Source organism: Euwallacea similis, chromosome 26 (assembly GCF_039881205.1).
Source record: "Euwallacea similis isolate ESF13 chromosome 26, ESF131.1, whole genome shotgun sequence".
Taxonomy (NCBI): Eukaryota; Metazoa; Arthropoda; class Insecta; order Coleoptera; family Curculionidae; genus Euwallacea; species Euwallacea similis.
The window spans coordinates 303,416-317,344 of record NC_089634.1 but is presented as its reverse complement, the minus strand read 5'-3'; the positions used below and the strand labels follow the sequence as shown (position 1 = coordinate 317,344).

Here is a 13,929-nt window from a genome sequence, read left to right as displayed (position 1 = left end):
TTAAAATGTAGCTCATTGGGCCCATTCCAGCAAGGGTATCTCTATGAATTTTAAACCTTTCTCCGAATTAACGCTCCGTTTGGAGATTACAGGAAAAAGCGCCAGGATAACGAGTTAATTAAACAAACTAATTTAAATGTTTATTAAATCTCGCTCTGGATACGTGAAAGTGCAACCTTGTGAATGGTACAGAGTAATCTGGGAAACGAGTTTTTAAACTTATCGATCGTGAGGCGAAACAATTCAAATAAACGAGCCGAAAATCCACTTTGAAGAGCTAAGGTAGCGACAAAGAAAACAAGAGGTGGATAAATAAGGATCTGGGAATTTGGGTCTTGATCTGATACGAGCTTGAGGGTAAACTCATGATGAAATTTCAAAATTTGGAAATGAGTGCATTCGCCTTGAAATCGTGAGCTGCATTTAGTGTATAAGTTCTGTCCTCTACATCGGACAGCGGTGACCTTTCCTTATTCCCCAAATTAGCCCTACGAATATTCAACATATTAACATACAGAATATGCTTAGTTTTTCTGCTGATTCAATAATAACTTTCGCCATATTAAGTGTCTTTTGCATCTGACTGCAAATGCGAAACTCCCTAAATCCAGAACTGCATTAAACGTACTCATAAACGAGTGTCCGCAAATTCAGCCCGGATTAAGAGATCTTAATAGTATCCGTCCGTTGAAATTCTAGGTGTTTCGAATGGACATCACGTATTTGCTAAAGTTTAACGAGTTGAACAAACAGGCGCCAAAATATCTAGAGAATACTTTGCAGGAATATTTAACGGCCGGAATTAGATTAAATTGGAGGCAGGTACACGTGGCCCTTGAATGTAAAAGGGTGGATTTTCATAAAAAATTATCATTGCAGGGAACAAGGCTAAGCTTAATTGGAGGCAATCAATTACTTATCCATTAATTAAATTTGGCTTCGGAAAAATCTGACGTGGCCCTTTTTTGTCGCCGACTTGCTCTAATGCACTTTGTCACGTTAAGGCCCATCGGGTTTTAAAGGTTCGCTTAATTGAGCTCATTAATTATTCGCTTCGGGGCCGCCTTTGACGAAGCTGGAATGTTTTTAGTCAAGATTAGGAAACTTCCGAGTGTTTAGATATAATTTGATAAATCCTGGAGTTCTTGATGATCATTCCGGTCACATCAGAAATCTGCAGGCGAATGGCGAACACAAAACAGCCAACGATTGTAATTTCCGTATCGAACGCGTACGCCCGCTGCTTACAGCTTTTTAAGTGGTTGCGGATATTCCGGTGATAAATCAAATGAAATGTAGCTACACCGAATTTGTCCCGGGGAAATTTACTATCTCGAGGAGTTGACTAAGTTTAAAACTGTAGTCACCTTAAACCTTCTATTTTAACGCGCAAAACCGGAAGTAGGAAGACGAACTGAGGCGAATTTACCGACGTCCGCACTAACCTTGAATTGAATCAGTCGATCAGAGAGGGAGCTAGGTGGTGCCTCCCACTGGAGCCACTGCCAACTCCTATCATATTTTTTTGTCTCAAAATTCTGCATTGATAGCCTTAACCCTCTTTCAGCATTTACTTTTGCGATTTTCTTAAATCGGATTTGGTAACCCTTGGATATTTCCCCTCTTTAACGGAACATCGAGCAAAGTTTGCCACATGTCGAAACTTTTTAGAACCTTTGTGTTGTTAACGGCTGAATTGTGAAAGAAAAGCACGTCCTCCGAGTTATTACAGGTAATCCTGTGAAACGGTCCACTTGTTTTCGGTGTACGTTCGATCCAATGAAAGAAAAGGAAAACAGTTTTTCCTCAATTGTATAACATCACCATATGAAAAATGGGAAACTCTTGACCCTCATCACTCTGAAAAAATGAAGTGACAGGAGATAATTAGAAGACCTACAAGTTAACCGTTGTCAGTAAGCCATGAAGAGGGATCGAATCCGTCTTTCCTTTCCACGACTCTTTGCAGTATTAAACCCAAACATTGGCAAAAACCCGGGCAAATTTTACCTAAAACGTTAATGCTATCCAGAACCAAGGGCTGAAATAACAAATACCGAAACTCGGCAGTTTGACTTATATTTTCCCTTCACCTGTTTTTCGTAAATAATTCATTAGAAAATTGGATGTTTCCGAAAAAAATGGGAAAGCCGTAGCAGACCTAACAGCCGGATTTGACTTAGTTTGCAAAGTTTAAGATATTGATCGTTCTGTTTACGTGCGGATCTTCCTAATGCCATTTCAAGTCGCAAACGTGCCCCTTGAGATTATGCTGCCTAAGTCTCATTGGAATGCAGATGATAAGAGAAGTAGAGAGAATACGCACGATTAAAATATTTAGTGTTTGTTATGTGAAACTCTGAATTTCTGGAGCGTTTGTTTAGACTACTTGAAAAGAGGCGAGGATGTTGAGAAAACGTTAAGAAGGGATTTTCTAAACGAGTTGGCTGACGCCCGTCTTGGCCTTGAAATCAAGATTAGCTATTGGTTCAAGAACATAATTAAACCACGCCTCTCACTGTGAACAGCCGCAAACTGCTCCCATTTCTCACAATTCCGTCTCTACGATTTTAATCCAGTAAATAAACGACCTGCGCACTTGATTTAGAGGTTTTCCCCGGAGTGCTGATAAACACGCAATAATTTTTATCGCTTCAAGAAGAATGCGTTCTTTGGAGATTCTTGGAATTGTCCTTTGAAATGCGCGCAGTAAGAAAGGTAGTAAATTATCGTCTGCAAAAAGCAGTCCAGGTATTTCCGATGATTGTTAAATACATAAAATGTTCGAAAAGCCTAATAGAACTATATTATTATTTCACTGAACCCTCCCTACATTTGCATCCAAAAACCATCGTTAACTCATTAATCAACCTATTCCGGTGGATTTTAAATAATTTAATACCGAATTACGTTGGCATGTTTGTTTAAATGCTAATGCGATATTACCAACAATGACCAAATTGGCCGTTCTGCTATGAATTACTATTGGATTTGCATGCTATCCGCACCTAAATTAAATAATAAGCTCCCAGGGAGACCGGCGAAGAAAAATTACAATTCTGGCATCTGTCAAGCGGCCACGTTTTCATTAAACGTTAATGCATTTTTATTACACGACAGTCATGGCGACGTGCCTCGAGTTTACGGCACTCCTTTAAAGCTATAAACAACCCCAGGTTATGAAGTTGGTGTCTAAGAATGTATCTAATTTGAATATTTACGAGACAGGCAAATTCCCAGAGAAAGAAGAGGTTTTTCAGTCGAATTGCTGAATTCAAAATGTTTAGAGTGATAAGGGCTGGGAATTTTTAAACAACAACTCTATGGGTAATAAATTTTTGCCCTAATGTCCAGGAAAGTAATTTTAATCATTCATTGTTTCATTGAATAGAATCTACTCGCCAAGTTGAATCTCTTGTGACCCGCTCATACATCTGCGGTGACATTGCGAAGAATATCCTATAAGTCACTTTCAAATCCGGTGAGATAGGAACAATTTCCTCCTCGGGGAACAAACTTGTTATTATTAGAAATCCTCTGAGGATTTCATCAGTCTTGTAATTTTCCTTGCATCTAAAACAATGTGAGTTTCCCAGAGGTGACAATATTGATGAAATATCTGTTGAGTTCGGGAAACTTGCAGAGAACATCAGACACTGGAAAGTAACATTTTTAGATGGAATTCGGAGAATCGGGAGAGTTTCAAGTGCGACGCTTGGCCTGGTGACCACGGATGACCAATCACGATGCAAAGGTTCAAAGCCAGAACGGACGCTAACTTGATGGTCATAGTTAAAGTTTGTTTCTATTGTAAAAATAAGATGCTACAACCAGAAACCCTTACCCTTAAACTCCCTAACCAATGCAGGAAAGTTCACTCAATAATTTCTTCTATTTCTGAGGAACTCATGTAGAATAACTCTTTATACAGGTCGCTTTTGCCTATAAATGCAATTTTTCCCTGCAAAAGACAAACCAGACAAGTGCCAAATTGTGCCCGTTAAGGGCTTGTTCTAGATAGTTTCACTGACAAGCAAGCTCCACCGAAAGGGCCCGATCGTCTTAAAACGTGAGATCCAAAGCGGATTAGAAGCCGCAGAAACTTACTTAATACGGATTAGTATTCAAGCCGACTCACAGCGATAGCAAAAGGCAAACGAACAGGCCTCGGGGTCATCAGTCGCCTACCATGGAAAAAGATAACTTGAAAAACAATTATTACCTCTGGTCGAAAATCGAAAGAAAAATTTGTTATAATGAAAAAAATTTCAAATTTAAATTTCCACTCAGTTAAGCGAGTTTTAATTAGGCTGACGCTTCGGAAAAATAGTACGACGACTTCTTGCGTTTAAAAACTAATTAAAATTTCTTCGCTTTGGTAAATCGTTTTTAAATTGTGCTTGTTGTTTTGCAGTTTGTACGAGGCGTAATTCGGTTCTCCGAGACGGCCGAGAGGGCTGAAACAGCACAGGGGTTTCCGTTTCACTTGGTCGGTAGTTAAAGAAAAATTCTGGAAGAGTTAGTAATTCAGAAGATTGCTTTAATTTACGGAGAGATGAGGGTTGGAAGTTTTTTAATCGCCGCGAATTTTTATTAACTTGTTCTGGGAGAGCCTTCAAGGTTCAGGAGGAATAAGCTATTAAAACTTGGGAATAAACTGGGGTTGAAATTGTCGAAATGGAAGCTACTGAAGATGATGGGAAGGACCACGTAGCTTAAGAGTGAAGAGAAGAACGATTCTCATTGAGATGTTTTATCTCAACATAGCAGATATGTTGCGTTTGTGTAGACGCTTATGTATAGATTTTGTTCCACAATTTCTTGAAAATGTAAATGTGCTTTTCCTTTCACATTGCAATCAAATAGACGAAATAAGAGTGCAAATGACTCATATAAGAACTCAAACCTTAACCTTAACTTACCAAGAACTGGTTTCCAAAAATTCGTACAAAACACTAAATCTCTATTATGATCCATGTAAGTATGATTTCTGATTCCGTTAAGGATGCGCATGACATTCCCACAGAAAAAACTTCTTAATTTGAGTCACTTACTGCTAGATGGCAACTCTCTAGTTTCCTCGAAGTCGTGGAGTAATATCTTATTTAGCAACTTTAGCCTTATCAAAGGATTTGCCAAGGGAAATTAAACGGAAATTTATTCGTTTGTCATCTCCTGAGACCAAGAGAGAATTGAAAGATTCTAAGTAGCTGCATGATTTAACCTTCACCAAACAAATTAAGAAGAACAATTCAGAAGGAGGACACCGACAATGTGGTCAAGGTGACATGAAATTAACGTACAGTAAAAATGTATGTAGAAAAAGACATGACTAATCGCAACAATTAAACCTGATTTCTAACCCTTATAAGCTTTATTCCTGACCCTTTGGTGAATGCGGTGGAGATTTCTCCATGGTGAGACTCTTGGGACATTTACTGCTAGATGGGAACTCGGTCGTTTATGGTAGGTCGTATCACCAAAGGGGATGTACTTGGCGGAATTAAATGAGAAAGTGCTCCCTGAGGGAGGGAACCCCTCGTTCGGCTACTTTTAAGAAAGGGATAAATCAGTAGCAAGGGGACACCGAAAGAACCACACGAACATTTTGAAGTAGGCTAAGTATCCTAAAGAGACTTGAAGACCTCAAATTAGTCAGTAAACTACAAGGTTTTTAGGTGTATAGGGTAGGTACTTATTAGGTCTTGAGTGGGGTCAAATAACGGCAGGTTACCCATTTATTTCTGTAAAAATTTACTTTAGCTTGAAGATCAATCAGTTTTTTTTTCAGTTCTTCGTAGTTTCATTCATTCTATCTACACTTAGCTCGCCATAATGCCTCCCAAGACTACAAAACGAAATTTTATCGCTTTTCCGTCCAAAATCCGGTAGTAAATTAATCACAACTCTTTACAAGACGTCGTCGTACCTACACGCCAAAATCTACTTCGCATCTTTCCAACATTCCATTGCGTCAAAACAAATGCGTGTCTGATACGTAGGGGGAACAATTTCCCATTTTCTTGCAAACCCTTGTTATCCCGCTCTGCGTGGGGGACGTACGTCGAATCCCTGGGGATGCGTTCGTAACGTTGCGGTCGCAGATATGGAGAGGCATTAGAAAGGATTGCTCGTAAATAAGACGACCCATACGTCAGACTAGTCGTCCTTTCGAATACAAAACGTGCCATGTATCAGCCAGCGAAGACCTCGAAAATGAGATTTTTATGAAAACTTTTTAAAAAGTGAATTGGCACTTCGGAAACGCGGTTTTATAGGTAAGGAGGTGAGGAGGTCTCCACAATATATTTTAGCTTCTGGATTAAAAGAAGAAAATATTTGCAAGTCAGCATTCGATTTGAGACCTAAATACACAAATCCTAGATTCGGGCTTTACACTGTTTAACATCAAACAGTTCAAACGCAAGCAAATCGCGAATAAATATTCCTTTTCTATTTTCTACTCGATAAAGTTTCCTTGAATATCCAATTCGATTTAAATAAAAATGCTTCTGCCCTCCACAATGTTAGGCTTCAAGCTCTATTTCTGCCTTGAAGTCCTAGTATTTAAACAATATAGTCTGCGACATTTAAGCCAGACCTTTAAAACAGGGCAGGAAATAGATTTCCAGGAGGTGAAAGCAGGAAATAAAGTGGGAATGTCGCTATAATTTTTTGCTTAAAACGCCTTTTGTCGAGTTTATTATTAAGCCCGACACCCAGGCCGAGTGGTATGCCGCATGGGAACGTAGTAAAGTCATAATTGAAAAACTTGTTAGGAGTTCCCCGAGGTGTCTTTGCGGTGTAAAAGGTCAAAATTGGCTTCGTTATTTGGAATTACGTGAGACGAAGAAGGGGAAAAATAGATGTTTTCGTAATTTGGAGAAAATAATGTTTGAAATTTCAATAGTAAGTCTCGTCACAGTATGGCTACAGTGATGAGGGTTAAGATTTTTCAAATTTCCTTAAGGTATTTCTGTTTTCGTCTTCCAAACAGAAAATAGCAAACGATGGCAATTTCCGAACCGCGTACGCCCCCTGCTTGCAGCTTTTTAAGTGCTTGCGGATTTTCCGGCCATAAATCAAAGAGAATGTGGCTACATCGAATTTGTCCTGAGGGTCGAAAATTTACCATCTCGAGGATCTCGAATAATTATCGCATCAATTCCGAGAGTCCTCCGTCGTACAAATTTGCCTAATGCCTTCGTCTAACCGTCAAATTTACGTTTGTTAATCAAATTTGCTTTAATTGTGCTCGGTAAAACTTTACTGGGTCTTAGACAGTTCAATTTTATCATTCTCAGTCCCTTCTCAAGCCCTCCTTGAAGGGCTTAGTGTTAATTCGAAGGCAATAACAGACTCACGGGTAATCGGGAACTGGATCTTGTTAAAGGGGATGGAGTTGCTGACATGTGAAGGGCAAACTGATTTCGGGAGCTTTATTTCGTGTTGGTTTTATTTTATTTGCACTAGAGGTTTAGCGACCTGTAAACGGTACATCGGCCGCAGCTGTCCATAAATCTACTTAACAAGACCCATAAAGAATCCCTGTCAGCCCTAAATAACAAAAATGAATGTTGTGAAGTGACAAATACCGATGGGGCTGTTTGGGATGACATTCATAGCTCGTAAATCTCCCCCAGTGTATCGACAAGCACTAATGAAAAGGAAATAAGATTCTTGATAAATAAAAACAAGGAAAAATTTTTAACGTAATATATCAGAAAATTTAATTCAAGGCATGAATTTATCGCTTCACTATCCTCATTTCAAACTCATTTTGCAGGGATTTATAGCAGTGTGAAAACCCAACTTTGGCTATAAATAAACAGTATGAATTCTTGGAAGTGGGTCTTATGTTATGATGGCACAAATTTTATGAAAACAATAGCTGAAAAAGCAGCCTTTGTTAAACAAACACAGGAATTGTTCCCTTTTGAAAAGTTTCCGAATAGATCAAACAAAAATATCATTAAGGCCGATGAGTACTCGAATCGTCCTCTTCGACAACGTACATAAACCAATCAGCCAAGATAAACAATCCCCAAGGCAAACAAATCGCCCGGGTATACTTGCTCGATCAATTTGCGGACGTTTCTCTCAGCTGTCTTTCTCAACTCCATTGTTTTAGTAATCTAGGCCCCTTATTCAAATGAAAAAAATCCAGGACTTCGCCATGTGGAACAAATAAAAAACACATAAATTCCTCTTTAACTGCCTTTAAACCCTAAGATCACGACTGGTTTTATTAGCTTATTTTTGTTTCGTGTTTTGATAAACTTGGCTAAGGAGATGACTTCGAGGAGGGGAACGAGAGGCGTCTTATCGATTCCACTTGGCATGGAACGTGGAGAGATTACGCTATTAGTTGCAAGGAGATAAAGGACAAGAGACTTCTACTTGAGTCAGGGGGAAAAGTAGCAGAAGATTGGCAGATGAAAGCTTAAATTGAGGCTAATTAAAAAGTAAAGCTACAAATTTTATTATGCATTATCAGGGGTACGATTGTTTGGCTCACCCTTTACAACATCATGCTTGTGCTTCTTGCGCCTGGAAAGCAAAATCCGATATTACGGAGCTATATAACAACATCTAGTGGTTTTAGAGATATTCTTTTACTTTGCTTGCGAACGACGCCTTGCACATAAATAGGGGTTGTTGGGGCGATGGAATCTACAGCAGTATCCAGAAAGCCACAGCTAACTCAAAATTATGTTCTGTTCCTTCATAGAAATTTAGCCGAGTTTTGAATCTAGAAGATACCGAATGGGGGGTAGTGATTTGCAGGAATATCTTGGCGCTGTTGGAGGAATATCCTCATTTTCTTTCCAACGTGATATTCACGGATGAGTGCGAGTTTACCAACTCAGGCATGCTTAATCGTTACAATAAACATGTCTGATCCACTGGAAATCCACATGAACACCAAGAACGTCGACTACAAGCACGTTTCGGGTTAAATGTATGGGTTGGTTTATTTGGCAATAAGAACTTTAGCCTATACATTTATGAAGCTAATTTGACTGCAGATGGGTATTTGCACTTTTTAGGAATTACATCAATAACGATATTTGTCTCAATCAGTAGAATACCCTTTGGTTCCAATAAAATGGTACTCCGCTCCATCACGCTGGGAGATCTTTCTATTTCTCAGCTCGAAACTCTTTTATATGAGCCACCCCGTATATATATTTCTTAATGTCACTAATGTAACAAAAGAATATGTTACTACACATTTTGGCACCGACCTCAGGCGGTTCTCGAGATTTTAAAAATTTGTAAAGCCCTGAAACTGTTGAACATTCAGAGCATTTGTGTAGACAAAGGATTTTGAGCCATATTAATGTTGGCGATTTAAAATTGCTTTTTTTAAATAAAAGACCATCAGATTAATTCGCTACTTGGCAGTAATAATCCCGTGGAAAAATCAGCCATAATACAGTTTATTCCGATTTCTAGCAGTTATCGAAACATGCCTGTTTTAAGCGCATTTCCATTCATCAATAATTTCTTCCCTTCAGAACTCGAATGACTGTGAATACCAAATTCACAAACTAACTTACATATTTCATGGTTAAGTAACAACCCTTTACTTCAACTGACATCTGTTCTTTGTTAAGGGACAAATGTTAGTGGTTCTGACCTCATTATCTTGAGGGAGAACAGCTGGCCATAAGCTACTAATTTCCGACTGATGTAGGTCATGAATGTTTTAACATTTGGGTATGGGCACTATGGCTTTCGCTAATGGAAAACTGGAGAATTAAGATGCTGTGTAGATCGTGCATGTCCGTTTTTAGTGCAAAAACTGGAACGTTCTTGCGGAAGAATTTTACAATGAAGGTGGAATTGTGTAGTTTCGCAAACAAGGGAGTCGCTCGGGTGGAAAAGCTAAGCTTGAAATATCAGCTATCCTCATTCTTTCTTCCACCACGTTATTTCAGTTCAACAATAACTACTAAGGGCTTTAACGAATCTACCAAAAAGTAGCAGAGTTGGCGTGCTCTTTTAACGCAAGAAAAAGTGGCAGTGAAGCCCATTCATCAACCTTCTAATCAGCTCCTTTCCCCCATATTTTACGAAAATAATTCACGACAACGCCCTGTTAATTTATTCCTAATTGCTTTTCAGCTTTTATAACTTGTCACGTCACATACTCCGCTATACCTTCGCAAATCGCTGCTGAGAGGGGGAGAATCGGATAATCACAATAATTATTAAATTTCATTATAGCGGGGAGTGTTTTAACGGTTTAAATGGTTATTTTTATAACCCTCCAGGGATTTTACCTTGTGCTGGTGCGTAGATGTTCAAATACAAGCAATCCTCGCTCTGGTTCTGCAAATAGGGAAGCAGCCTCTTCAAGTATTCCAACCGGCCCTTGGGCATCCGCCGAAGAGCTGCGGTTTCGTTGGCAATATCCGGTAGTCTTTGAGGGCACACCGGACTGAAACTATCAGCGATTTTCACCCCCTGCCACAGCGCCCCTGTGACGGGGGGCATGAACCTCAATGACCCCAACGGGGGGCTGGCGTAAGGGATGCCCCGGAATACTTCCACCGGCTCCAAGTGTTTCGATTCGGGGGCGATTATAACCCCACTTACATCCCCGTACTTCGTTCGGACCGTACGAGAAGTCAAGGGCGTCCTGGGAATCTCTGGCTCGCACATCAAGTAATCCAGAACTAAAAACATGTGCACCAAACACAGCAAGCGGCCACCCATGGCAGCGAGGTTTAGGGTGGCATCTTCACACACGCACTTGAGTACTTTGGGGGGTACACATTTCCGCGAAAGCCGCGCTAGTTCCGTGCGAAAAAGGCGAGGATCTGCTCCATCTGGATCCTGCAAAGAAACTGGATGGGGGCGATCCAGGCTGCGCAAGCGGCGCCATCTCTGTGTGCGCCTGTGCTCTGCCACCCTTTTGGAATCGCTAATGTGCCAAGACTATTTTATTCCGTCGTGGGTATTTTAATTTTAGTTTTTCAACGGGGGGAGTGTCATACCCACCCACCGCTCAAAAACCACACGTAATCTCTTTCTAATGCCCATTCTCCATCATGCAAACGTGACTTTGCCGAAGGCAAATAAAAGATGTGTGGCTAAAAGTTTGGAAGTGTGCACAAACACAATATATAATCGGGACGAACGCGGTTGTAAAACCTAATTTAAGTTGCAGAAGGAAAATTTCCTTTTTGGAGCTTTGGGCTTTGCATAATCTTGCTGGAACAGCGGGCTGAAGGGGGTCGACGAGCGAATTATGGTACATATGTATGCCTTCCCTACTGTTGCCGCTTTTTGGTCACCAATTTGCCAGAAGCGTCCGCAAGTTAAAATAAACATTCAGCGAACAGTTAAGATTTTTCCTCCCATGTTTTCCTGCGACAGAAGTGGAAGGGAAATTTCATTGTCTTGTCTGCATATAAATGGTATGTAGGACAGAATCAGTGATGATAGTTGAATGATGAACCGTGAGCAAATTTGGAATATTTCATGAACTGCAACTTTCTTTAGAGTACGCGAATTACGAGGGTGAGTTGAAAAGTTTCCAGCCACACAATGACTAAAATATAACTTCCTTAATAATTTAATCTGTACATCGAGTGACATGTTTCTTTTCTTCAACTTTGTTAGTTCATCATGAAATATCAATTAGTTTTGAAGTGTTCACTTTATATGCGTGCAATAGTTTGGTACTTGCCAAAAATGGACAAAAACGAAGTGTGTACAGTGATAAAATATTTCGTTATCAAAGGTTTAACGCTAACAGAAGTGAAAGTTGAGTTAAATTCTATATTAGGCAATCCATCTCCATTATTTTCCACCATAAAATTATGGATTGTGGACTTCAAGCGTGGTAGAGCTAGAACAAATGAAGTCACACGTTAGGGAAGGCCAAAATTCGGTACCACTGAAGAAATCATCCAAAAAGTACACCAAATTTTCTTAGGAAACCGGAGATTAAAATTGGTTGAAATTGCAGACGCTGTGGGAATATCTAAAGAGCCGACACATCATATCCTGACCGAATTTTTAAGCATGAGAAAGCTGTCTGCAAGGTGATTGCCGCGTCTGTTGACGCCCGAACAAAAATTGACTCGCGCAAACATTTCGCGTCAATGTTTGAATAAGTTTCAAAAAAATAGACTGATTTTCTGTGCCGTTTATTACGATTGATGAAATATGAATTCATCATTATTCACTGGGAACCAAGGAGCCGTCCCGACAGTGGACAGCAAAGTATGAACCCGTCCCAAAAAAAGTCAAAACTGTTCCATCAGCCGGAAAGATTATGGCGAGCGTGTTTTAGGATTCCAAAGAGATTCTTCTTATTGACTATCTTTCAAAAGGGAAAACCATCAACTGAGCATATTATTTGAATCACCTAGAAGAACTACATCGAAGAATTCTGGTGAAAGGCCTGATTGGACAAAAAAGACCGTGACACAGGTCTCATACCGTGATGGATAAAATTGAACAGTTGGGTTTTCAATTACTGCCACCCAATTCGCCAGACTTGGCTCCATCCGATTTCAGTTTGTTCCCTAATTTGAAAAAAGTCTTTCCGGTAAAAAAATTTTGGTCACATGCTGAAGTGATATGCGCAACAAATGCGTATTTTGAAGCGTTGGACAAATATTCTTATTGTAATAGCATTACGGCCTTGGCGCGTCGTTCAGCTAAGTGCATTGAACTTCGAGAAGATTATGTGGAAAAATAAAATGAAAATACCACCAATTTTAAATTGTTTTATTTTCCAGGCCGGAAACATTTCATTCCGTCCTCGTATAGTCAAATCTTCAAGGTTATTGTTCAAGTACATTTCAAATTATAACAATTAACAAACTGTTTTGCCATTAAAGATATAAGAAAGGGAAACATATTCCCCCCCTCTCTTAAAAATGTCTTTTCTTTGTAAAATTCACCTATTAATAGATTCTCCAATAGTTACTGCCTCCCACCCCCTTCCTCCCTCCCCCCTTCCCCCCGCTAAACTAATCAGATAATCAGATTGCCGTTCAATCTCGTCAAACATTGACGTAACATTGCCGGGATTTATTTGATTATTGGAACTTAATATAAAGCATAACTTCGTTAGACTTCGGAAGAAATCCAGCGACGCCAGAGGCACTCTCTGCTTTCAATCTAATTTTTAATTTCGTTAAGATTGACCTGCAAACAGGGGCGTCGTTAAGGGTTAAGAGCTAAATGAAATGGCTTGTTTACCTCGGAAATAATATAAATTGGCCCTTTAAGATTCTCCTAGAAGATACCGCAGGTTTCGAGGGCTGATCAATAATGCATGAGCCAATTTTTTAAACATATACGTCCCGTGACCTCGTTCTTTGTTGTGCGAGGCTTTCGAGGTTAAGATTATAATGGAAAAGTTTGAATAATATCCGACCCAGGACCTGAGGGTGAATGGGAAATTTAGAAGTAATTTGGATGTTAGAGCAGTCGGCTGAATTAGATATTTATTTTACAAACCTGAGCACTTCAAAAGGAAGCCTGTTTGTGTTGCTTGAAATAATAGTTTCAACACTCTCTTTATAGCTGCTCTTGGCACGATTTGTTTATTATTCAAGCGGAGTAATCAACATATAAAGTTTCATGAAGGAGTCATTAACGGTTTACTATAATCTTGCATCTAAAACAAATTACAGATAGATTTTCTTGTGATCTCAGGCTCATTACAGTCTAGGCTAGCAGCAGGGGTTAGAATATTATAGAATATTCCTGGATGTTATTACCTGGACTACCTACTAGCACCTACTATCTTGATTATTTGCATTTTAGTGAATTTCTCTCCAAGGGATGCAGAGTTTGCTCTTCGCATTTTGCACATTTTTACCCTATCTTACATGCATACTTGTTGACAACTTTGGTCTTTATACACACTCCCTTTGAAGGGCTTGCTTGAGATTCCTC

The 13,929-nt window shown here is 39.6% G+C and overlaps 1 protein-coding gene across 2 annotated transcripts in view; it reads right to left on the bottom strand.

Annotated features, from left to right (window-relative positions):
• The window catches only part of Nlg3 (Neuroligin 3), a 77,403-nt gene extending 66,563 nt beyond the window's left edge, over positions 1-10,840 (bottom strand). For both annotated transcript variants that reach the window (XM_066402512.1, XM_066402513.1), the window contains exon 1: positions 10,290-10,840. In XM_066402512.1, coding sequence (XP_066258609.1) covers positions 10,290-10,725 — 436 coding nt within the window. In that variant the 5' untranslated portion in view covers positions 10,726-10,840. The remainder of the gene's footprint in view (positions 1-10,289) is intronic.
• Positions 10,841-13,929: the final 3,089 nt, after the last annotated feature.